Source organism: Panicum virgatum, chromosome 5K (genome assembly GCF_016808335.1).
Source record: "Panicum virgatum strain AP13 chromosome 5K, P.virgatum_v5, whole genome shotgun sequence".
NCBI classification, from domain to species: domain Eukaryota; kingdom Viridiplantae; phylum Streptophyta; class Magnoliopsida; order Poales; family Poaceae; genus Panicum; species Panicum virgatum.
Genome location: NC_053140.1, coordinates 61,112,969 through 61,135,793, shown reverse-complemented (window position 1 = coordinate 61,135,793; position 22,825 = coordinate 61,112,969). Strand labels below are relative to the sequence as shown.

At 45.9% G+C, this 22,825-nt stretch overlaps 4 protein-coding genes across 6 annotated transcripts; 1 reads left to right on the top strand and 3 right to left on the bottom strand.

Moving 5' to 3' along the window:
* The first annotated feature begins 477 nt into the window (after window positions 1–477).
* On the top strand, window positions 478–8,104 carry LOC120709267 (PH, RCC1 and FYVE domains-containing protein 1-like). Of its 2 annotated transcripts, XM_039994821.1 has the most exons (9): window positions 478–789; window positions 2,471–2,557; window positions 2,654–2,743; window positions 3,218–3,298; window positions 3,475–3,669; window positions 4,072–6,195; window positions 6,683–6,829; window positions 7,036–7,391; window positions 7,529–8,104. In XM_039994821.1, exons 1-9 carry the CDS (start codon window positions 724–726, stop codon window positions 7,659–7,661), a joined length of 3,279 nt encoding a protein of 1,092 aa, XP_039850755.1. In that variant the 5' UTR covers window positions 478–723; the 3' UTR covers window positions 7,662–8,104. The 2 variants fall into 2 exon arrangements, with proteins under 2 accessions (XP_039850755.1, XP_039850754.1); XM_039994820.1 differs by having other exon boundaries at window positions 486–789; window positions 2,471–2,743.
* Window positions 8,105–9,276: 1,172 nt separating this feature from the next.
* Window positions 9,277–15,766, bottom strand: LOC120709266 (F-box protein At3g54460-like). 2 transcript variants are annotated; one of them, XM_039994818.1, is made up of 8 exons: window positions 15,175–15,741; window positions 12,201–14,729; window positions 11,906–12,119; window positions 11,599–11,817; window positions 11,432–11,491; window positions 10,122–10,252; window positions 9,702–9,816; window positions 9,277–9,614 (listed from the first exon to the last, which is right to left on the bottom strand). In XM_039994818.1, exons 1-8 carry the CDS (start codon window positions 15,588–15,590, stop codon window positions 9,486–9,488), a joined length of 3,813 nt encoding a protein of 1,270 aa, XP_039850752.1. In that variant the 5' UTR covers window positions 15,591–15,741; the 3' UTR covers window positions 9,277–9,485. The 2 variants fall into 2 exon arrangements, 1 of the variants encoding a protein (XP_039850752.1); XR_005689622.1 differs by lacking the exon at window positions 9,277–9,614 and having other exon boundaries at window positions 10,031–10,252; window positions 15,175–15,766.
* A 732-nt stretch (window positions 15,767–16,498) lies between these two features.
* On the bottom strand, window positions 16,499–19,917 carry LOC120710328 (germin-like protein 1-4). Its single transcript, XM_039995955.1, has 3 exons — window positions 19,841–19,917; window positions 18,993–19,045; window positions 16,499–17,040 (listed from the first exon to the last, which is right to left on the bottom strand). The coding sequence occupies exons 1-3, from the start codon at window positions 19,915–19,917 to the stop codon at window positions 16,499–16,501; spliced, it is 672 nt and encodes a 223-aa protein (XP_039851889.1).
* LOC120710837 (germin-like protein 1-3) lies at window positions 19,779–21,002 on the bottom strand. Its single transcript, XM_039996405.1, has 2 exons — window positions 20,767–21,002; window positions 19,779–20,568 (listed from the first exon to the last, which is right to left on the bottom strand). The coding sequence occupies exons 1-2, from the start codon at window positions 20,897–20,899 to the stop codon at window positions 20,024–20,026; spliced, it is 678 nt and encodes a 225-aa protein (XP_039852339.1). The 5' UTR covers window positions 20,900–21,002; the 3' UTR covers window positions 19,779–20,023.
* Window positions 21,003–22,825: the final 1,823 nt, after the last annotated feature.

Genomic DNA, 22,825 nt, shown 5'->3' with positions numbered 1-22,825 from the left:
GTTGCAGCAGTTGGCGTTAGCCGGCCAACCGGGAAGAATTATACTACCGTACTAGTAGCGCAACAGAACCGGTGTCCAGTAGTACGGCAGTAACAGGATTTATTTGCCTATTGGATGGAGACGGAATAGCATGAGCAGCTGCTGCGTGTTGTCTACCGACTGGCGCGATGCACAGCCACTGGTACGAGTAACCGGCGTACTACCACCACCACACGAATGGCTCCGCCGGGTTCGTTGCGCAGAACTGCAGCAGCCGCCGCCGCCTACTCCTACTCCACTACTAGTGGTTGCCACTATGGAAGGTGTCTCACTGCAGCTGGGTCCAGCCAGCCAGCCAGCAGGCGCCCCGAGCCGAGCCGAGCCGAACCAGCTCAAGCTCAACCACCCTCTCTCGTGAAACAAAAAAGAATCAATTAAAAAAGAAAAATAAAAAACAGGAAAAAGCTTCATTCCCCTCCTCCGTTCCTCCTCTCTCCTGACTCCTCCGCGTCGCGATCTCTCCCCTCCCCTCCCCACCCTCCCTGGACTGCCAAACCCCTCGCCCCCCGCCACCCGCCAGCCGCCGCCGCCGCGCTCCGATCCGGACCTCCGAGGAGCCGCGGCGCGCCCCGAGCTCGTCGCCGCCCGCGAGGCCGCCGCGCCGCAGGTCGCGGCGAGCGAGCGCCCCTCATTGCGGCGCGGTGATGGGGCGCTGCCGCCGCCGGGGTTGATGCGGAGGCCGCCATGTCGGACGCCTCGTCGGATCTCGGCGGCATCCGGGCAGGGCCCGTGGAGCGCGACATCGAACAGGTGCTTCCCGCTAATCCCGTCCCCGCGTGCACTCCCCCGGGACGGGAGGATCAATTTCCCCTGTTTTTTTGCTTTTGCTTTTATCGGGGTGCAACTGAGATGAGATGCGGATGGGCGGTAGATACCGCGCTAACATGCTTTGCCCCTTGCGTGCCACCAAATTCCGGGCTACCTCCTGCTCTCTGCGCGACTAGGGGAAATGGTGCCTGATTCGCCGGAATTCGTGGCCACACGTGTCGTAGCTTGCTGTTTTTTTTCCTTTCCTGTGCGACAATGGAGCTCAGACTTGAGATTTCGGTTTGCCAGTGCTCACTGCTCCTCTTCATCTGCACAAATTCCGGGAGCTAGGAAGACGGTCGACTTGTTTGATGCCTACTTGCTGTTTATCTGGTGTCTAGTTTCTGAGGTGGAGTTGGGACTAGTATACTTAAACATTCCTCAGGTTCTGGTCGGTTTGGGAGAACCATGAGCTGGTGTAGTTATTCAGCTGTAGTTTTTCCTCTTCCTGTGTTGGCCTTGTTGCATTGCTTGCTCATTCAGCTGCTGCCACCACATGATGTTGAATTTGATGGATGCTGTGCTGGGATTCCGTGGATTTGTGAAGAATGTTTGGGGATCGATGTTGTGGCTTTGTGGATTTCACAACTCCTGTGTATTATGAGAGACATGGCTGACCACATGCCATCGCATATGGACAGTTTAAGCTGATTCTGCTAGACCTATTTTTGGCACCAAGGAGGGTCGTGCAGTGTAGGAGGTTTGGAATTAGATAATGATTGATTTGTTTTTTTTTCATATATGTTATGTCCAACATTCCGCTTGGGGCAAACTTATTAGACTTAGAGTAGAGATAAGGCTAGATCAGGTTGCCCAGAACATAACCAGTACGCTTTAACTGATTATGCGGACAAAATGACATTTCATTCGTTTCTTATGTTTTATGCTAATTAAGGGGCCACATTTGTCAAGTAGTACTGTGTAACAGCTACTGAATGCACTGATCAAAACCCTGCTTAAACAGTGAGATGCTTCATTAGCTCTCTTCCAAGCGCATCTGCCAAGATACCATTAATACAAAGAAGTTGAAACAAAAGCAATACAGGAAAAAGGGTCACACATGACTGGAAATACCACAATCACTGATATATACATATTAAATCAGCAACCTCAGTGGTTGCAGTTACAGTCATCATTACAACACAACTAGCGTGATAGGGATTATTTGGGTTTTATTCTTCATTGTCGATAAAGGAAATCAATAAAGAAAGGCACACACATCAATCCGATTCTTAGTGAAAAAGGTCGATCTGAAGAATAAACTGTATCACATTGCCTAACAGCAAAGGAAAAATAGTAGAATATTTTTGTTCTATCGAACAATTAGCATGTTGGCACTTACCTTTGTATGTGTCTAGTATTTTTGTTCTACTATTATTTCATTCATGGTATAGAACCAGTGATTTACCTAGGTGAACAACAAGCCCCAAGCTTAAATTATTGAAACTATTTAGAAGATAAGTTTATACAAACATATTTGGTCACATAGAACATCTTGATGATTATCATTATTGTTTATTCTTTCAAAATTTGAAATATGGAAGTTCCATGCTCCTGGTTACTTGTTTATTGTCCATAAATTGTAGATATAATATTTGAGGCTTGATACCATCAATATTTGCAGGCTATCACCGCTCTCAAGAAAGGTGCTTACTTGTTGAAGTATGGGCGTAGAGGAAAGCCAAAGTTTTGTCCATTTAGGCTATCCAATGTGAGCCTTCTTTGCTCTCTCCAACTTAACAGTGTTCTTGTTCCTGCACAATCCTCTGACTTACGTGGTGTATTTTATGCTTTTTGGCTCCTTCAGGATGAATCTGTATTGATATGGTTCTCAGGGAAAGAAGAGAAACATTTGAGATTGAGCCATGTATCTAGGATAATTCCTGGACAGCGGACTGTAAGTTAACATTTCTAGGAGGCTAGGCTAATACTTTCTAGCAGATGATTCTGTCTAGCTATTTCTTCTTATCTTACTACAATAAATTGCTTCTGTCACAAGCTTCAGAGAAAACATATCTTGATTTCCTGATGATGTTTGCATGCCAACTCTTATGAATGCATATATTTTATAAACTTCTTAATTTTTCACGTTGGTATGGAACTATGGATAAATAACATTGTGCAATGCAAAATGACTAGAATATCAAACTATAAACCAACACACACGGTGTAAAATTTCCCATGTATATATGTTTTGCTACTTTTGACCCCCTATAATAAAGGAGTTTGCCTGCTGTAGTCATGAACTCTCATGTCATGATGCGATTGAATTACATTTTTAATAAAAAAATTGGTCAGAAGTGTTCCCTTTTTGCATTGTGATGAAATTTGGCGGCTGACTAACTAGATCTTTTTTCCCTGGATAATTCAGGCAATTTTTCAGAGGTATCCACGGCCTGAGAAGGAATGTCAGTCTTTTTCTCTAATTTCACATGATAGGTCATTGGATATAGTAAGTTCTCCCTGGTTAATATTTTTATGTTTTATCTTTATTGTCCTATTGCTAAGTGCTAACATTGGTGGGCAGCTGTTTGTTTTCCCCTCGTTTTCTTTCTTGTTTGTTTTTTAGTGAAGTTCCATATTCACAATTCACATGGTGACATGCTTTGTTTTATTCAATTATATCAGATATGCAAAGATAAAGATGAAGCTGAAGTATGGTTTGCTGGGTTGAAAACATTGATTTCCCGTAGTCACCAAAGAAAATGGAGAACTGAATCTAGAAGTGATATCCTTTCCTCTGGTGCAACTAGTCCAAGGACTTACACACGGCGGAGTTCTCCTTTGAGTTCACCTTTCAGCAGCAACGACAGCATCCACAAGGTATTGCTGTCTCTATTATCTGAAAATCCTACCTAGAAGACTAGAATAACATTAGAGTTTCACCCCTTTGTTGCTGGACAACCTCTTCATTGATAGAATAGAATCAATGCTGTTTTCATGTTCCATGTTCAATTCAGCATTTACTCCAAGCAAATCATTGTGAAAGCACCCTGCTTTCACTGATGTGTCAGTTAGAGCAGGAAAAGTTGAGGACAGAAATTTCTCGGCACTACGGTGCAAAGCTAGAAAGGAGCGTTGTTTTGTTGATGCGTCAAATTACTAGTGTAATTAATTACTTTTGATGACCTCTCCTTCCCTTCAAATTACTTTGCATGATATAGTATTTTTTATGATATCGCCATTTGTTTTAGAAAATGATCTTTGCCAGTTGTCTCACATCAGGATGGCAGTGACAATTACCGACTCCGTACTCCATATGGGAGCCCTCCGAAGAATGGATTGGAAAAGGCCTTTTCTGATGTCATGTTGTATGCAGTTCCTCCCAGGGGATTTTTTCCATCAGATTCTAATGCCGGATCAGTCCATTCTATGTCTTCTGGACACTCGGATAACACAAATGGGCACCCTAGAAGTGTTCCAATGGATGCTTTCCGAGTCAGCTATTCAAGTGCTGTTAGTTCATCTAGTCATGGTTCTGGTCATGATGATGGAGATGCTTTAGGCGATGTGTTCCTATGGGGGGAAGGAACCGGGGAAGGAATTCTTGGTGGTGGTAATTTTAGAGTTGGAAGCTCCTCAGGTGCAAAAATGGATTGCCTTGTACCAAAACCATTAGAATTTGCTGTGCGGCTTGATGTACAGAACATATCTTGTGGAGGAAGACATGCTGCACTTGTCACTAAACAAGGAGAAATTTACTCATGGGGTGAGGAATCAGGGGGACGGCTTGGTCATGGTGTCGATTGTGATGTATCGCAGCCAAAACTCATTGATGCTCTTTCTCATATGAACATTGAGCTGGTAGCATGTGGTGAGTACCACACTTGTGCTGTTACACTATCCGGAGATCTTTACACATGGGGGGATGGCACCTTCAAATTTGGGCTTTTGGGTCATGGGAATGATGTAAGTCACTGGGTACCAAAGCGCGTGAATGGACCACTAGAGGGTATACATATCTCATCACTTTCATGTGGACCTTGGCATACAGCACTAGTAACTTCTGCTGGACAGCTTTTCACATTTGGAGATGGATCTTTTGGTGTTCTGGGTCATGGAGATCGTGAAAGTATTTCAGTCCCCAGGGAAGTTGAATCCCTCAAAGGGCTACGCACGGTGCGGGCGGCTTGTGGTGTTTGGCATACTGCTGCAGTTGTTGAAGTTATGGCTGGAAATTCAAGTTCTAGCAATTGTTCTTCTGGTAAGATATTTACATGGGGTGATGGTGATAAAGGTCGCTTAGGTCATGGTGACAAGGAACCACGACTTGTCCCAACTTGTGTTGCTGCTTTGGTGGAGCCCAACTTTTGTCAGGTTGCTTGTGGGCATTGCTTGACAGTAGCCCTTACAACTTCTGGGCATGTGTATACAATGGGCAGTGCTGTCTATGGTCAACTTGGGAATATACAAACTGATGGTATGCTTCCTGTACGTGTTGAAGGGAAGCTGCACAAAAACTTTGTGGAGGAGATCTCATGTGGCGCTTATCATGTGGCTGTCTTAACGTCTAGGACTGAGGTATACACATGGGGCAAAGGTGCAAATGGCCGGTTAGGTCATGGTGATACTGATGATAGGAATACACCTACATTGGTCGAAGCACTGAAAGATAAGCAAGTCAGAAGTGTTGTTTGTGGAATTAACTTCACTGCAGCAATATGCATTCACAAATGGGTATCTGGAGTTGATCAATCAATGTGCTCAGGTTGCCGTCAGCCATTCAATTTGAGGAGAAAACGTCATAATTGCTACAACTGTGCTCTAGTATTTTGTCATTCCTGCAGCAGTAAAAAATCTCTGAAGGCTTCATTAGCACCGAATCCAAACAAGCCTTACCGTGTCTGCGATAGCTGCTACAGAAAACTGACAAAGGGACAGGAGACAGACATACATTCTTCAGCGAAGCGGGCTGCTAGTGTACCAGGATTCAGTGATACAATTGAGGAGGATCTGGAAACAAGGTCAAATGCTCAACTATCAAGATTGTCTTCAATGGAATCTTTTAAGCATGTGGATAGCAGATATTCCAAGAAAAACAAGAAATTTGAATTTAATAGCACCCGTGTTTCCCCTGTGCCAAATGGAAGTTCACATTGGAGTGGGCTTAACATTTCAAGATCTTTCAATCCTGTATTTGGATCTTCTAAGAAGTTTTTCTCAGCATCAGTTCCTGGATCTAGAATTGTTTCTAGGGCAACATCACCTATTTCGAGAAGAGCAAGCCCTCTGCGATCCACAACACCAACTCCTACTCTAGGTGGTCTAACATCTCCAAGAGTTGCTGCCAATGATGGAAAGCCAACAAATGATGCACTGAGCCAAGAGGTTCTGAATTTGAGGTCCCAGGTATGCATTTTCCTCCACTTTTCTAATGCTATTTGATAAATATTATTGATATTTATATTTTGCTTTAAGTAGTTAGCAATTTAAATGTAGCAAAGTTGTAGCTAACAACGTGCTCGATTTCCAGCCTGATAAGAGCAATCTTTTGTGTCGACACACTGAACTTTTGATTTTGTTTTCTAAAAGAGCTCAGTACGTATTCTTTTTGCGCTTACCTCTGCAACCTTATGCTGTAGATACATGTACCTTTTTGTTCTGTAACAGTAACAAATTATGGACATCCATTACTGCCCGATAATAAACCTGATAATAAATACTAATATGGTCACAGTTCTAAGCTCTATATGGATGGACAAGCTATTGTCCTTATTGAGTTTCAATTTTTCAGCCTCCTCTTTTCAGTATTTCAGCCTCCACTTCAAACCTAATTAATGTCGGAAAGAGAGGATTTGCTGCACAATTGCTCATGTAGTTTGCTCTTGACTTACAGGTGGAGAGTCTTACCAGGAAGTCTCAACTCCTTGAAGTGGAGTTGGAGAGAACTACCAAACAATTGAAGGAAGCTATTTCCATTGCCGGGGAGGAAACTGCAAAATGCAAGGCGGCAAAGGAAGTAATCAAGTCACTCACTGCACAGGTGATTTCAGTATTAGCATTTAGAGTAAATGCTTTTGAGCTGTGTTGTATATCTCATATTAACTTCAATGAAGCTGTCAGTATGTTACAACCATGATATGAAACTTGAATGAAGCTGTTCTGTTTAATTGAAAATTTGAATGTTTGAATAATTTTGCATCAATTAAAGGCCACATCTAAGGGTCTATTCCATTCTTTTTGTTACAGCTGAAGGGAATGGCGGAGAGATTACCTGGAGGAGCAGCCAAGAACACTAAACTGCCACCTCTTCCTGGAATTTCCATTCCAAATGACATTTCTTCTATGGGTACAGAGAGTTTGGGCAGCCCAAGTAGTTCCGGAGAACAAATCACAAATGGTCATAATGGATTGCTTGCTTCTAATGGACCAAGTTCTGTCAGGAATAAGGCGAGTCATGCAGAAGTTACCAAGAATGGAAGTAGGCTACCTGATGCTGAATCTTGCCAGGATGCTGAATGGGTGGAGCAAGATGAACCAGGTGTATACATTACTCTCACCGCCTTGCCTGGAGGTGCCAGAGATCTCAAGCGGGTTCGGTTCAGGTAGATGCATTTGTATCCTGCTCAGCTGCCAACTTCTATAGCTAGTACTCTACTTATTCAGCTTTACATCCTTTTCCTGTTGAATTCTCAATTGGTTCAGCTTGTAACTTGTCATTTCCTTTTGTTTGTAAATATAGTCGGAAGAGATTCAGGGAGACACAAGCAGAACAATGGTGGCAGGAGAATCGGGCAAGGGTGTACCAGCAGTACAATGTCCGCGTGGTTGACAAATCAACTGCCAGTGTCGATAATGACATTGCATCTAACTGACATTAGATTGACCTGGAGAAACATACTTGATTACAAGCGGAGCTGAGGCCATGTACCCTACCTATGTGAAGTCTCTCGTCAGTCAAGCTCGCTTGCTAACGTGGCTACCATTTTACCTAGCCCCTTGACTCCTTGAGAAGAGGAGGTTTCCACACAGGAAAACAGGATGGATGATTTATTTTTTTCTTCAGTTTTACATAATTCTTTACTCCCCTTCCCCCTTTTTTTCTTTTTTGTTGTGTGAAAAGTAGAGTGCTTGAGCAGAAGTAATGTAAATGCTTAGTAGCAGCAGGCTAATCTATCTTGTAAATGCATAAGCAAGCATCAATTTTAGAATGTATTGGAAATTTTCTGAAATGATTGCTAAAGGCAAGTGCAAATCTGAGCTAAGTGGCCGTGATCTGGGAGCAGCTAAGTTTGGTTTGAGATACTGAGCTCAGATATTCTTCCTCTAATGTGTATGTATCGGATGTTTTGATGGTTGCTCGCGTACATTTGGGCTCAGAAGCAAGGGTCCAGTCTTCTGTGGTTGCTTTCACGGTTGCAAAAGGGAGTGGAGCCTTGCCAAAAGCTTGCAAAAAACAAGATGTTTGTTGAACCCTAACTATTTATAGCAGTTAGCTTCAACTTGTCCAAAAGGCATGTGATTAGCATTCCTCCACTGAGCGAGAGCTCAACAATAGGCTCTTAGAGCATCTCCAAGAGTTTGGCCTTTTTTACTCCCCAAAATATGGAGTTTGCCAACTCACAAATTAATATAGGGAGGAAAAAAAGAGCTCATCTCCAACAGTTTGCTATAATCTACTTCCAAAATAATCAGTTTTGTGGATCCACACACTAATCCATGGCAATTTTTTGTCCCACTTTATTTTTTATGGTATTTTTTTTGCACGCAAAAGTCTTCGACGCCGCCACCGCTCCTTTTCCCTTCGTGTGCCCTAGCGCCGCCCTGCAGTCCCCGCCGGCGGTGGTTCAAGAAGGCTAGATATGTGTATATGCCATGATGGATTATGATTTGAAAACCTTGTACGTAGTAATCAGCTGATACCTACACACGCACGAGCACGAGCCGGTAGCTAGCTAGCATGCTTGCGGCCGGCGGCGCGGAGAACTCTTCATGATGGCCTTGGCCCAATCGTGCTCGTCTAGCACCACGTCCTTGCAGTGGATTTGCAACAGCAAGGCAACATACATGTCACACGATGACACCCACGCACTCCTTGAGCAGAAGATCAGAGACGGGAGGAAGAGTCCTTGTGCGGGTCTGACGGAAAGAGAAGATCGCACATACATATGCATTTGCGCGACGGAAGCCAGCGTGCAAATATGCGCGTGGAGGACCTCTGTTTGCCAAGTTGCTAAATTTTGAGTCATATGCCAAACTGTTGGAGGCATGTTTTTGTTATTTTTTTTTAAAAAAACTAAGTATAGCAAATCAATTTGGCAAACTCTTCGAGATGCTCTTATACAGTTCAAAGACTCACGTGCCCGCAATGCATGACTGAAGGTGTGAAGCATAAGACATTACTGCTTGACGACAATCTTAAGGCATGCTCAAAATGCTTGGCCAGCCTGACGCAACTGATGCAGTTTTCATCACAGATCACGTCCAGTATTGTGCCGAGGCTTCCTGAATTGGAAACAGTGTTTAAAGAGGGAAAGATTGTTATTTCCAAGCCAAGTGATTCGCAATAGAACTTGTTTGGTATCCAAGAATTCACTTGCACGCAGTTATTATTTCTAGTGCAAGGGAATGATCAAAAGGAAGATGCAGAAAATCAAGAATTTAGTTAGTCCTATCGCCATGGTTGCTTTAGATCCTATCTACACAAAGTTGAGTTGCGTCAGATAGCTGCATTCAGCAAAATCATGGAGGCTCCGATGAGGCCGGCCTCCTTCATTCTCAGTGCTGCTTGTTCCTTTATTCACCATTTTTCTGCAGGCACTAGAATCCTGCCGACAAAGAAAAGACTCAAAACATTTGTAGGATTTGACAATAATTTAGCATCAAAATGTCATAAACATGTGATGCCCACAAACCTGCAGAAGTTTAAGCATTTGCTCTTCAATGGTACCGCTCATAGCCAGAGTTTCGACCTGTATTGGACGTGTTGCTCCCATTCGATGTGCTCGACTAATAACTTGTTCCTCCATACTGATTACGACAGAAAATAAACTGTAATCATCAGTTATACATGACGATGACTGTGGCAGTGACAAGAAATATGCTAAAAGTGTTGACTGCCAACTGGCAATTACACAAAAATACAGTCTAAAATAGACGTAGGACCTAGGACGACAAGACAAAAGTGCACAGAATCAACAGTCAAATTTGCAGTTAATGTTTCATTAAGACCCAAAGAATTTACCCTATGGAAACATCAGGATTGGTAAATATTGTGAAACTGATGTTAGCCACATCTCAAGTTATTTGAATAAGTATCCGAACAATTAGATTACCTCCTATCCCATATTGGTTCCATGAGAAAAACATGGGTCACAAAACTCAAATCAAGCCCCAGTGCAGCAGTTCCATCCATGACTAAAGCCATACATGTTGGATCCTCTTGAAACTTCGTTAGTGCACTTCTCTGCATAGAATTGCAACAACATTGAGTACATATACTAAGGGGCCAAGAATCGGCGCAACGCCGTGAGTTCTGGCCCCACGTGGGGCCCACACAGCACTATTCACAGCGGCCTCATATGTACTGTTCACAAGTGGGGCCCACATGCACTGTTTTTAACTGTTCACAAGTGGCCACACGCACTGTTCACAAGTGGGCCCCGCGCGACACTGTTCAGTACTGTTTGTGAGGGTTTTTTTTACCCTTTCCAGTATAAGTCTGCCTTCTGTTTTTTTTAAAAAAGAAAAAACTTCTCAATATTTGCTTTCTAATATTTAAAACACCAGTTATCTAATATACACTTGAAACTTTCTAATATTTATAGCACCGGTTATCTAATATACACTTGAGACTAAAGTTCTAACAATATTTATTTATATGAACGATCCAGCATAGCCTATGTGTTAATTTTACATCAACTGAGAATTTTAGATCGTTAAAAATATTTACCATCTAACTAACTGATTGTACTAAACCAAACTTAAAAAAATATATCATAGCATCTTATCTGTACTATACGATCTCATAAGTCCATGATGTCCATAAAAGACAATAATACCTATCGTTACACATTACAAGTCTATTGTAAAATAAAAAAAAATATACATTTTCACACAAAAAAATTAATTTCGTATTTCACAGTAATATATTTTTTTTATATAATTTAAAACATCGTATGATCCTCTTTCGAGAACAGTAAAAAAAATATTACTTCGAGTTAGCAATTTCCTATACGGGCGCGCATAGCGCGCCTACCAAACTAGTTTAGATAATCCTCAAAACGTTCCAGATATTTACCAAGGACAGTGTGACTTTTTTTTTTTTGCCAATACAGCTATATTTAAACATGCAAAAGAGCGAGCATAGTGGGAACTAGGAAGCGAGATACTAGAGTGGTTGTAGAAATCAGAAATTTAGCAGGAAGTAAAGGAAGTAGACTGGAAGGGGCATAAGGAACAATGTGAGAAATGTAAGATCTAGTTAACAAAAAAAAGTTGAAACAAGGGAAAGGGCAAATAGTTGCTTCACTTATGCAAACACTAGACAGCATGGAGTCAACAGGGATCACCAGGCTTGCCTCAGAAAAATACTTATACTTAGGTACAATTTACTGATTTAACAAGCACAAATTAGACACCATACCTTACTCCCTAAAGGCATTGGACTATACATTCCCGCATATGTTATTCCAGCAATAGTCAGCTGAACAGAAAGGAGATCAACGGTCAACTAATTTAACAAAATTGTTAACTTTTTTGAAACAACAAAATTGTTAACTAAAAGCTGGAGTATAAGCATTTCAATCTAACCTGCTGCTCAATCACATGAATATGCTCTAGAAACTGAGAAAATATTATAACTTTGTCCAACATTGCCTGTGGTTGACAAGATAGTGCATTAGCATGACAAGCGGTATTGGTTATGTTATTCCCATGATTCATGTTTGTTTCTTGCAGACTTCTCAGCTTCTCAATCAAATAAGCAACTTTGCTGCTAGATGTTGATTGCCAGTCAGGATCCCAATCATCCTACAGAAAATTAACAAAATTACAAAAAAAAATCTTTTCAAGACCACACAAAATAGATGAAAATGAATAAGATAGAACAAGTATAGACCTGCTTATATGAAGGCTGCAACTCAATTAAATCCTTGGGCACTGGCCATTTTGGGTTCGGATTTTCTGCCCTTGCAAGAGTCTTGGGAGACTCCATCTCATAATGATTGCCACAACCAGGTAATGTACATTTTTCACTATCAAGAGCTACACAATCAAGGCATAAAAGATGTTGACAGGGCGTGATAACAGGCAATCGGCACCAAACTTTACACCTGAAAGCAATGTGATATTTGAATAAGGAAAATAATACGACATGTATGCAAATGATCTTATTTTACCAAAAGCTTCCATACCTGAAACAACTGGCACCATTTAAAAGAGCATATCTAATAAATTGATATTCATCTGAAGAAGGATCAAGGCCCTTCTGCACCAACGCATCCATTGTTTCCTGTATATCCTCACCTGCCTCGGCTACTTTGATATGCCCGGCAACACAGCAAGATAAACGGACATTTTTTATAGTAGCAGCCCGGAATTTCCACTGCTTGGGGTTCAGAAGGGATTCTACATGAGAAGGGTCATTCCAATCAGCCATCAGTATATTTCGGCGAATAGTAACCACCAGTTCATTGTAGCTTTTTGCGTGTCCCTCATTGAAGTCTAGGAAGGTTATCTTCTTCATGCAAGGAGGAATATTTTTCAGGTCCGCTTTTCTTGCACTAATCATCGTCCTCTGAAGCAGCTGCACAAGACGAACACGCCCCTCTTCCATTTGTGCCTCAAAAGGCCTATGGATTCCAGAGTCCCATGACTGGTAATTTTGACCGTAAACTTCATCATGAAGAAACTTAAGCATGGGCTGAAGATGAGCAACCTGACTAGTTGGTGTATTTGGTGTAGGTGTACCAGTTAATATCCACCTATTTGATGCAACCAAAGCGACAGCCATCTGTAATTTGTTTGTCAGGGCAAGGCTCGAACCTAATGTGTGCCCTTCATCCAGTACAACCCTGAACCAGTGGATCTGCTTTAGTGCACTTCTCTTCTGTGGACTCCATTCTGCACTTAGTCTGCTGAATGTGGTTATGACAATGTCATAGTCCCAAGCAAGGTTGTGAGCAGATGGCTTCTTGTGGTCTCCCCACACAAAAACATTAAGGGTGTCCGAGGACACATGACGCTGTATCTGTGTTGTCCAGTGATCAATTAAGTTAGCAGGTACCACTATCAAGGTGGCCCTAGATAAATAGAACCTAGCTGAATCCAATGGTTTTTCAAGAGCAACTCCAAGTGCTTCCGAATCAAAAGCTAAATCATCAAGCATAGAGGGATAGTACCACCGAGTTACACCTTTCTCAATCTTCCTGACAAGGCCAAATGCTTGAAATATCTTGTAATATGGACGAGCACCCTTGCCTGTGGTTGCACGTGTATCTAGAACTGGGCGAGTCAAACCAACCAATTCCATCTCCAGAAGTTTCGAGGGAGAAAGTTTTGATAACCATAACAAAGCCTTCTTGGCTTCTGAATTGATCATAGCAACATTATCTTTCAATATGTTTGTAAAAAATGACACATTTTCTTCATTTCCTGGCAAAGAGTTTTTCTTGTAAAATCCTGGCAAATAGGTAATGTTTTTCTTAAAATCCAAGGCTTCCTCTGGGGCAGTGCATTTCTGTCGTGTAGAATCAGTGTTCATAGTGCAAAACCATGCTGTGGTAGAATCAAGATCTGTTTCATCCAATAACCTTCGCCACTTTCTGCAAGCATCACACTGAACCCAGGTCTCAATTAACTCAGAGGTGCTGCCTCTCTTCCTTTTATTGCCAACTGATCCATTACTGTACGCGTCCATGAGGTTTTTCCTAACTTGTCTTGACTTTCTGGTGAACTTCAATACATGAGTAGCTGGTGTTGGATACATTTTGCTGTGCGATGACGATGGGGACTTCTCATTCATAGCATGCAACTTGGTCTTAGTTGGATCAGGGCTCAATAGCCTGCCTCTCTTTCTTGAAGATCTGGTACTGCAGACAGGATAATCATTACGCGACAGTCCACTTGAACATGAATCATCTGTTATTGCATCCTCTGCCAAAAGCTTTTTCGACACAGACGACGAGCTGTTTCTATTAGAGGAGCAGCTGGGGCTTAATTCATAGTATCCACATTTTTTATCTGGTTTATGCATGCACCAACTCACATCCACACCTTCTGGATGGTACGCCAGTGTTCCATGCGTTTTCAGAATCAGGGAGAGTGTTGTTACTGTCTTCCCTAACCCAGGTTCATCACAAAACATACCTCCACGAAAATCATTTATGGTTGGAGCATCTCCGGTAAATACTTCACCGGATATAACATTTATGTAGAAAGGAAAACCATCCTCAGTGCAGAAATCCTTGTACAGAGGATGTGCTAGAACTTGCGTGTTCTGCTCTCGCTTCAACATCCATTCGACAGCCGCCTCTTGATGAGGAAAAAGCTTAAGCTTCATGCAAGGCATGATGGAGGCAGCAAGACTCCTTAGATGATGACAAGTTGCTGCCACTCTTATCAAATCCCTGGGTTTAAGTAGAAACAGTACTTTATGCAAAACATCATCAGGGACAGACCAAATACCCAGTCCCCGTGCTTCTGCATCCGGTATTATTCTTGTTGTCTGCAGGCCCTTATCCATCCTAACACCGGGTAGGGTATTAAAGATTTCGTGCAGGTCAAATGACTTCTCATTATTTGATAAAGATGTTATCTGATGGTCCTCACAACCAAGTACGTGACAATCACTGCATCTCCAAATGCAACTGTCATCACAGTGTGGGCCGTCACAAGAAGTCCAGTCGAAAGCAAGTAAATCTTTCCTAGCATCCCAGTTGCAACTGCCAGGGGGGGGGGAGTAGATTAGTCTAGGAGGAAGGTGACAATAAACACACTGACATAATGAATAGTTGTAGCATTGCTTAATTCTGAAGCAGAATAAGTTACACTTTGGAAATAGCAAATGAAACAGAAAGTCCCAGAAAGGAAGCACAGAAGAAGATGGAGCAGGATTTAAAAGTATTTTCCTAAGAAAAAGAGATCGCGATTCTAATATCTTCTTCAGACTAAAAAAATAGTACTGTACATCGAATTTGCACATCGTAGTGTAACGTCGACAAAGCCCCATCCAAACGACAATAGCATTATTAAGGGTAACCTCTACTACGCCCTCATAGCTCCAAACTTGGTCTCAGGAGCGCAGACCCATGTCGCCCTTTACCCAGAGACTGCAATATCGGGACGACAAAATCCCACTGCTACAAAGGACGAGGCGCTAATACGCACCTGACATGCTTGAAGAGCGCGGCGGCAGCGGTGCGGGAGCGCGGGAACTGCCACCCTGACCAGGCGGCGACGGGGAGGTAGACGTCAATTAGCACGACCGCCCTAGCCTCCACGGCAGCGCCGTCCCCTTCCCCTACCGTCCTCGTCACGACGCGCAGCAGCGTGCCCTCGACCTCGACGCACCGGCCCGCCACCAGCGTCCTGAGCAGGCGGACGACGCTGACGCCGGCGGCGGACGCCCTCCACTTTGACCGCGGCGGGGGCCAGTCGTCGGGGAGCGGCGCGAGGGGAATGCCCCCACAGGCGGAGAGGGTGCACGGGGAGAGCGGCGGGATGGACGCGGCCCCGGCCCCGTCGACGGACAGGACGGCGCGGAGGTAGCCGCCGAGCTTGCGGCGCGCGGCGGCGTCGGCCATTGCGAGCGGGCTAGGGTTAGCGGTCGCCCTCCACCATGGAGATAGAGAGGTGCAGGGCTCGCTGCGCTGCGGGATTCGTCGGGAGCGCTCGGAATTGGAGCGGAGATTGGGGTTGGGGGCGACGGCGACGAGGACGAGGAGGAGAGGAGATGCGATTGATTGGACGAGGCGTAACTACCGCGCAAGATGTGGGGGCCGCTGGCGTGAGCGTCCGCGGTTAACGGATCGGATCTGTGCATGGCGATCTATGGGCTTTTGATTGAAGGAAATCCGTGGGAGCTTTTGGCTGGGCCGACTTCTATACAACTGTCGCATTACATGGGCCACGCACCATGGTTTTACGACCCACCAAAAAAAAAGTCTGCACGTCACAAAATCCACACGGCGGTCGGTACTCGGTAGGTATCAAGGGCGCTGCGGGGGGCTAGGAGACCTATCATACACTACAGATTTTATATTGTTGGAACTAAATAAATTGGTTTATAGTTAAATTTATTCTACTTGGAATATTTTTTTTAATTGTTCTAGCAATACAAAAAAATTGTTCGGGAACAAAAAAAAATTTGTTCTAGAACAAAAAATAGTTATTGAACCTTTTGCGATGGTTTGACTGACAATAGCCCGAGCAACTCATAACATTTAACATTTGCGGTATCAAGAACATAGTTATCGTTATTGATCGCCGGTTATGCGATGCATCATCTGCAACGAACAATTCGTGGGGTACAGTGAACATGAACAAACGAGAGAGTAGACAAAGTTTTTTTTTATAAGTGGAGAGAGAGAGTGTATATATAAAGTACATATAAGTACTGTACCACCAGATACCAACTATAAAGCAAATGGAAAGCGTCAGATTTATTAGGCCGTTCACGTACGTGCGCGGCACGTAATGTAATGGCAACTACTTAATTGGGCGCGAACTTGGACTTGATGGTCTCCACCACCCCGGCGTCGGTCCGGAACGCCCGCGCCAGCACGTCCGTCGGCACCGCCGGCGCGGCGCCGAACAGGGCCGCGGCGGCCGCCTGCGTGCCGGGCAGCTGGCTGTCGAACGCCGAGACGGCCACGGCGGGCGCCGCCCCGACGCTGCGCTCCAAGTGCACGAGGCCGCGCGGGAACACGAACACCTCGCCCCGGGAGACGGTGCGGCCGAGGAGCCGGCTCGCGGCGACGACGAAGCCCACCTCCAGGGTGCCGTCGAGGACGAAGAGGATCTCGGTGGCGCGCGGGTGCGAGTGCGGCGGGTTCACGCCGCCCCACGGCGCGTAGTCCGTCCGCGCCATGGACACGCCCAGGGTGTTGAGCCCCGGGAGCGTCCCCACGTCCGCCGCCGTCACCGCCGACCCCATCGGGCTGCCGGAGTACACGTCGGCGGCCTTGGCCAGCCCGCCGAAGAAGAAGTCCTCCGCCGTCGCGAACGTGCACGGGAACCCGTCCACCCGCAGCGCTGCATCATGCATTATTGCACGCAAGTGTCATCGATCGATCAGTTTGCATCAGCCTAGCTACATTAAATTGTTCCTTAGTGTGAAGGTAATGGTACGGTCACTACTACAGAATAGGTCTTTGTTTCAGACCATTTGTCCCGGTAGCCTTTGGGCCCGGGACAATAGCTGGCTTTTGTCCCGGGTCCAACGGCTAGCCGGGCCAGCGGGGGTACATGGGCCTTTTGTCCCGGTTGGAGGCACCAACCGGGACAAAAGAGTGGCCTTTTATCCCGGTTGGTGGCTCCAATCGGGACAAAATGCCCGCGCAGCCTTTTGTCCCGGTTGGAGCCACCAACCGGGATAAAAGACCCTCCTTTTGTCCCGGTTGGTGTCTCCAACCGGGACAAATGCATGCCCCTCGCTCGGTGATTTCGAGAACCTTTTCTTTATATCCCTGTGTACCGGTGGTCTTATCATTTAGTACTCCTCGAGCTGTCTCTCACCTCAACTCCTCTCACTCTCATCTTTTCTCTCAGGGGAGTACTAGATCTAGCGCTCGGCCCAGGGAGGCGCAAGCGGGAGGAGGCCGGGGCCGCCGGCGCGTCCAGGCCGGGTGACGCTTCCGGCCGCCGCGCGTCCAGGCCGGGGGCCGCCGGCACGGGTGGGGCGCCGCCGCCGTCGACTGCCGCGCGTCCGGACCGGTGCCCAGCAGCGCGGAGGAGAGGAGCAGGCCGGGCGACGCCTCCGGCCGCCGCGCGTCCAGGCAGGGGGCCGCCGGCGCGGGTGGGGCGCCGCCGCCGTCGATGCCGTGCGTCCGGACCGGCGCCCAGCAGCGCGGGAGGAGCGGGCTAGGGCGACGCCTCCGGCCGCCGCGCGTCCAGGCCGGGGGCCGCCGGCGCGGGTGGGGCGCCGCCGCCGTCGACTGCCGTTGCGTCCGGAACGGAGGCCCAGCAGCGACGGGAGGAGCGAGGCCGGGCGACGCTCGGCCGCCGCGCGTCCAGCCGGGGGTCGCCGGCGGCTGGTGGGGCGCCGCCTGCCGTTCGACTGCCGCGCGTCCGGACCGGCGCCCAGCCGCGCGGGAGGAGCAGGCCGGGCCGACGCCTCCGACCGCCGCGCGTCCAGGCCGGGGGCCGCCGGGCGCGGGTGGGGGCGTCCGCCGCCGCTCGGTCTGGCCGCGCGTCAGACCGGCGGGCACCGGCGCTGGAGGAGGCGGGCCGAGGAACGCCTCCGGCCGCCGGCGCGTCTAGGCCGGGGCCCGCACGCGGGGTGCGGGCGGATGCCGGTGCGCCGCCGCGGGGTGGAGCCTCGGCAAGCCCCCAGCGCGGGGCCGGCGAAGGGCGAGACCGGCTTGCGCCGTGCTCGACGGCAGTGCAGCGCATGATTGGAGGTGAGATCCATAGTATTTTTATTTTTCTGTTGATGAACTTGTTCCAGCTGCTGTTTTTCGAAAAAAGGAAGGTTGAATATATTTTTAATTTGAGGATTGTTGCTGGTTTAATTGTTGTAATTGGAGAAATTTGGGGTAGATTGAACATATTTTTAATTTGAGGATTGATATTGGTTTCATTGTTGTGATTGAACGGGAGATTCGATGATGTTGTTATTGATTAGGAAATTTGAGAAATGAGACATATGCTGTGTAGAACTAGAACAAGCAGAGGTAGAAGAAGAGGTCAGGGTTTATTTTTTTTTATTCGTGAAAATTCTATTTGTCCCGGTCGGTAGCATGACCCGGGACTAAAGCTACTCTTTTGTCCCGGTTGCCACACCCGGGACTAAAGACCCCTATCTTTTGTCCCTGATTGGGGATCCCGGTTGAGAAACCGGGATAAAAGAGGTTTGCTAACCGGGACTATTGAGCTATTCTGTAGTAGTGGGTCTGAATTTTGCGTGCACTAGGTCATGAACAGAAGTTAATTATTACTGCTGCACGAAATTAATAAATACATATGGTGATCGATGGATCACTCACGGCCCTCAAGGGATTTGTAGTCCGCGACGCAGATGTCCTGGAGCAGACATTCGCTGTGCAGACATTCGCATGACTCATCATCAAGCAAGGTACGTGAAATAGGTGGTTTATGGAATCGACCGTACCACAAAAGTAGACGAATCCATAAAAAAAAGAATTCTGAGGGTGGAATCCATAAAAAGAATTCTGGTTTATGGAGTTTGCACCTGCTGCACGTGTTGAGAATAAATTTGACGAAGGCTGTACAAGCAGTGAAGCATGTGGCTAGGTGGGCTGCTTTTTTAGCCTTAAAACTAAATGAGTTCAAAAAATTGTGAGATTAGCCATATTTTGAAAGCGAACCAATCAGGCTCCGCATGCCAAATTCTGATGACAGTCAATGAGGTATGCATGATGACTGATCATGGTAGCACGTGTACTACATTTTATACAAAGATGCACTGCCTCCTCCATCCCAGAATATAACTATGTTTAGACTTTTCAAAGTCAAATGTTTTCAAATAACTACAAATGGTAAAATAATCATAGAGGCTAACAATATAAAATTATGTTAGTAGATTTATCTTGAAATCGACTATTATATTATGTAAACTTTTCTACTTGAAATAATTTATTTTTAGAGTTATTATTGGTCAAAGTTAAAAAGTTTCACTTTGAATAAATCTAAACATAGCTAGTATTGTAGGCTAATTTTACAAGAACTTGCAATCAAATTGTGAAGTATTATTAGGAACCGTCGTCCGTCGACCGGTTTTTCACATGAATATTGTGAAAAAATAACAGTAATAATAGAGACAATCGGGGAATTCATTTTCTTCAGTTGATGGATAGCATATACCACACCTTACACAAATGGTTCACGCTGAAATTGAAGAGCAACAACACTGGAGTGTCGAGGCCCCCATGAGAGCCAGGCCATCTGCATGACCGTACCACCGCACACGAAACAACCCAACCAATGCAATTATTGACACACGCCCTATCGAAACGAAATCACCATCTGCTTGGCCGCATGCATGCGCGTGCCTAGCTTACATGGGTGGGAAGAACTTGGACTCGATGGCCTCGACGAGGCCGGCGTCGATCTGGAACGCCCTGGCCAGCACGTCGGTGGGCACCGCCGGCGAGGCGCCGAAGAGGGTCTGGGCGACGGCCTGCGTGCCCGGCAGCTGGCTGTTGAAGGCCGAGACGACCGCGGCGGGGGCGCGGCCGTTGTTCTTCTGGAAGTGCACGAGGCCGCGGGGGAAGACGAAGACCTCGCCGCGGCGGAGGGTGCGGGCGAAGAGGCTGTTGGCGGTGGTGATGAAGCCGACGCGGAGGGAGCCGTGGAGGACGAAGATGATCTCGGTGGCGCGCGGGTGGGTGTGCGGCGGGTTGACGCCCCACGGCGCGAAGTCGATCCGCGCCAGGGACACGCCCAGGGTGTTGAGCCCCGGGAGCCTCTCCACGGTCGCCGCCGTCACCGCCGACCCCGCCGCGTTGCCGGTGTTGCCGGGCTTGGCCAGCAAGCCGGAGAAGAAGTCGTTCGCCGTCACGTTCTCGTGCCTCTTGCACGGGAATCCGTTCAGCCTCAGAGCTGTGCGTGCCGATACACACATGCACGCACGCAGAATACATCGTGAGCACATCCGTTCACCTTTATCATCGATGATACATTGCATGCATGATGAGATGCATGTTAAATTTCGTTTCGTTTCAAAAAAATGATGCATGTTAAATTATTTGTTGCAAATGAATTGCACAGTAGTAGTGAATGCAGATCGAGATGACTTACGGCCCTTGAGGGAATGGTAGTCAGCGACGCAGACGTCCTGGAGCATGTCGGGGTCGCCGGCGACGACCACCAGCGGTGCGCCGAGCGCCAGGAGGACGGCCAGGAGAATAATGGCCGGGAGCTTGTGCGCCATGGTTTTCTCTTGATGGTTGCTTGGTCGTCGCAAGGTTCCTACTAGCAGCAGCTAGCTAGTTAGCTGTGTACGAGTGAGCTGATCGATGACTACTGTAGTGAACTGTTGGCTGCTAAGCATGTAAGGGTGTCCGGTATTTATAGATAGCCAATCAGCTTAACAGAGACACCTACTGGTCACCATGAGTCCATGACCACTCATGATGCGCTCTTAACAACAACCTCCAGCTAGCTAGTTAGAGCATTCTAGAATAATTTTGCGCTTCTCTGATATCTGAGGGTTGTTATCTTAATTATATCGTCCTTATATTGAACAATGGTCCTAACATGCATTTTGGACGGGCTCGTGTTGAATGGCAAGTAGGGAGTGAGAGAGGAGTGTAGTATAGTGGCATGTTTCGAGGCATTTGACCGGTTGGTGTCATCAGAGTTCTGACGCACGCTGCTTATTACCACCATTAGTGTCGCTTTAATTTCTGCGCTCGATATGTATAAGCATCGTCGTACTAGTTGGTCAGCTACTACACGGTCTAAACCTACGCATGGCCGCATGCAGATCGTGAATTGAATGATATCTATCCATGCCTTGCTATTAGTGCTTTGATCTTGCATGGCATCTTACACCGGCCGGCTGTGTAAATTAGACAGGGTGTAGCACAAAGAACATATTGTCGTGGCAGAAACTGCTAAAATACCATTTTTTTATAAGTGTTTGAAACCAACTTTTTTTCAATAAGCATCTGAAACAACTGATTTTTCAATAATAATTAAGCATCCATAGCTACTAATTCTCTTGATGCAACTATCATCAATGAGAGATCGAGTATACTTCAGGCCTTTTACTGGTGGATATGGATAAAGATAAAGATAAAAGAGTTCAAAGCTGATTCTAAGGTTGCGTTTAGCGGCCAGAGCTCCCAGAGCTGATTCTCTACTGAATCCAGCATGAGCTCTGCCAAATAGTTTTTCCAGAGAGAAGTGATTCTCTACTGATTCTGTGAAATGAACTAAGAGGTTGGGAACTGAAAGAATTAACTTCTCTTGATTTTGTGAAGTGATTCTTCATTCTGATTTTAAGAGTTTATATTAGAGAATCACTTTCAGTCGACACTAATCATTTTTCTTAGAGAATCAATTCCCATAGAGAATAAGAATCAGATGGAGCTCTACCAAAACATGCGTAAAGAGGGATATGGGGAGCATGTGTTTGGGAGGCAGGGATACGGATGTTGACAAGGTGAAGATGCGTGCCTGTACCCTAGTGGCTGAGGCATTGTTGACTTAATGTAACAGGATCTGAGCTTATATCTTTGTGGCTGGTTGTCTGAAAATTCAGTCCAACAAGGTGTCCGACTTGCATTGTGTTGTGACCACAGAAATTAATCGTTTCTGCGTTTATTCGTGACTACTAGTAGGGTGCATGCGGCTCGTGTTTTTCAAAAACCAGGTAAATAAAATTTATGTTTATAAAAAATAACATGTATGCATGAGAAGGACACGTTTTTTCAAAAAGTCAAATAAGAAACTATAATTAGTATCACACGCATTAAAACTATTCAATAAAAAAAGAAAGTCAAGCCCCAATAACCACAGAAATATAGAAGTTGAATTTTTGTAACCTCAAGACTCAACTACCTTCAAAAACAAAAATAGTATTCGATATTAATACTTTAACTAAATTCATTTATGAAGTGCAGTATTTTCATGGTACATCTTTTATGAGATCATTTTCACACATGCTTGTTTATATATGACATTTTACTATACAACTATCTAATGGCTTGTTCGGTTGGCTGGGCTGGCTGGCTGACAACACTATTCCGCGAGCGAGCACGGCGGGGGAGCACATGGTCTGCGAGATCAGCCACCTGCCTAGTGGATCAGCAACCAGCCCAGCGGATCAGCCATCCAAACACGAAGTAAATGG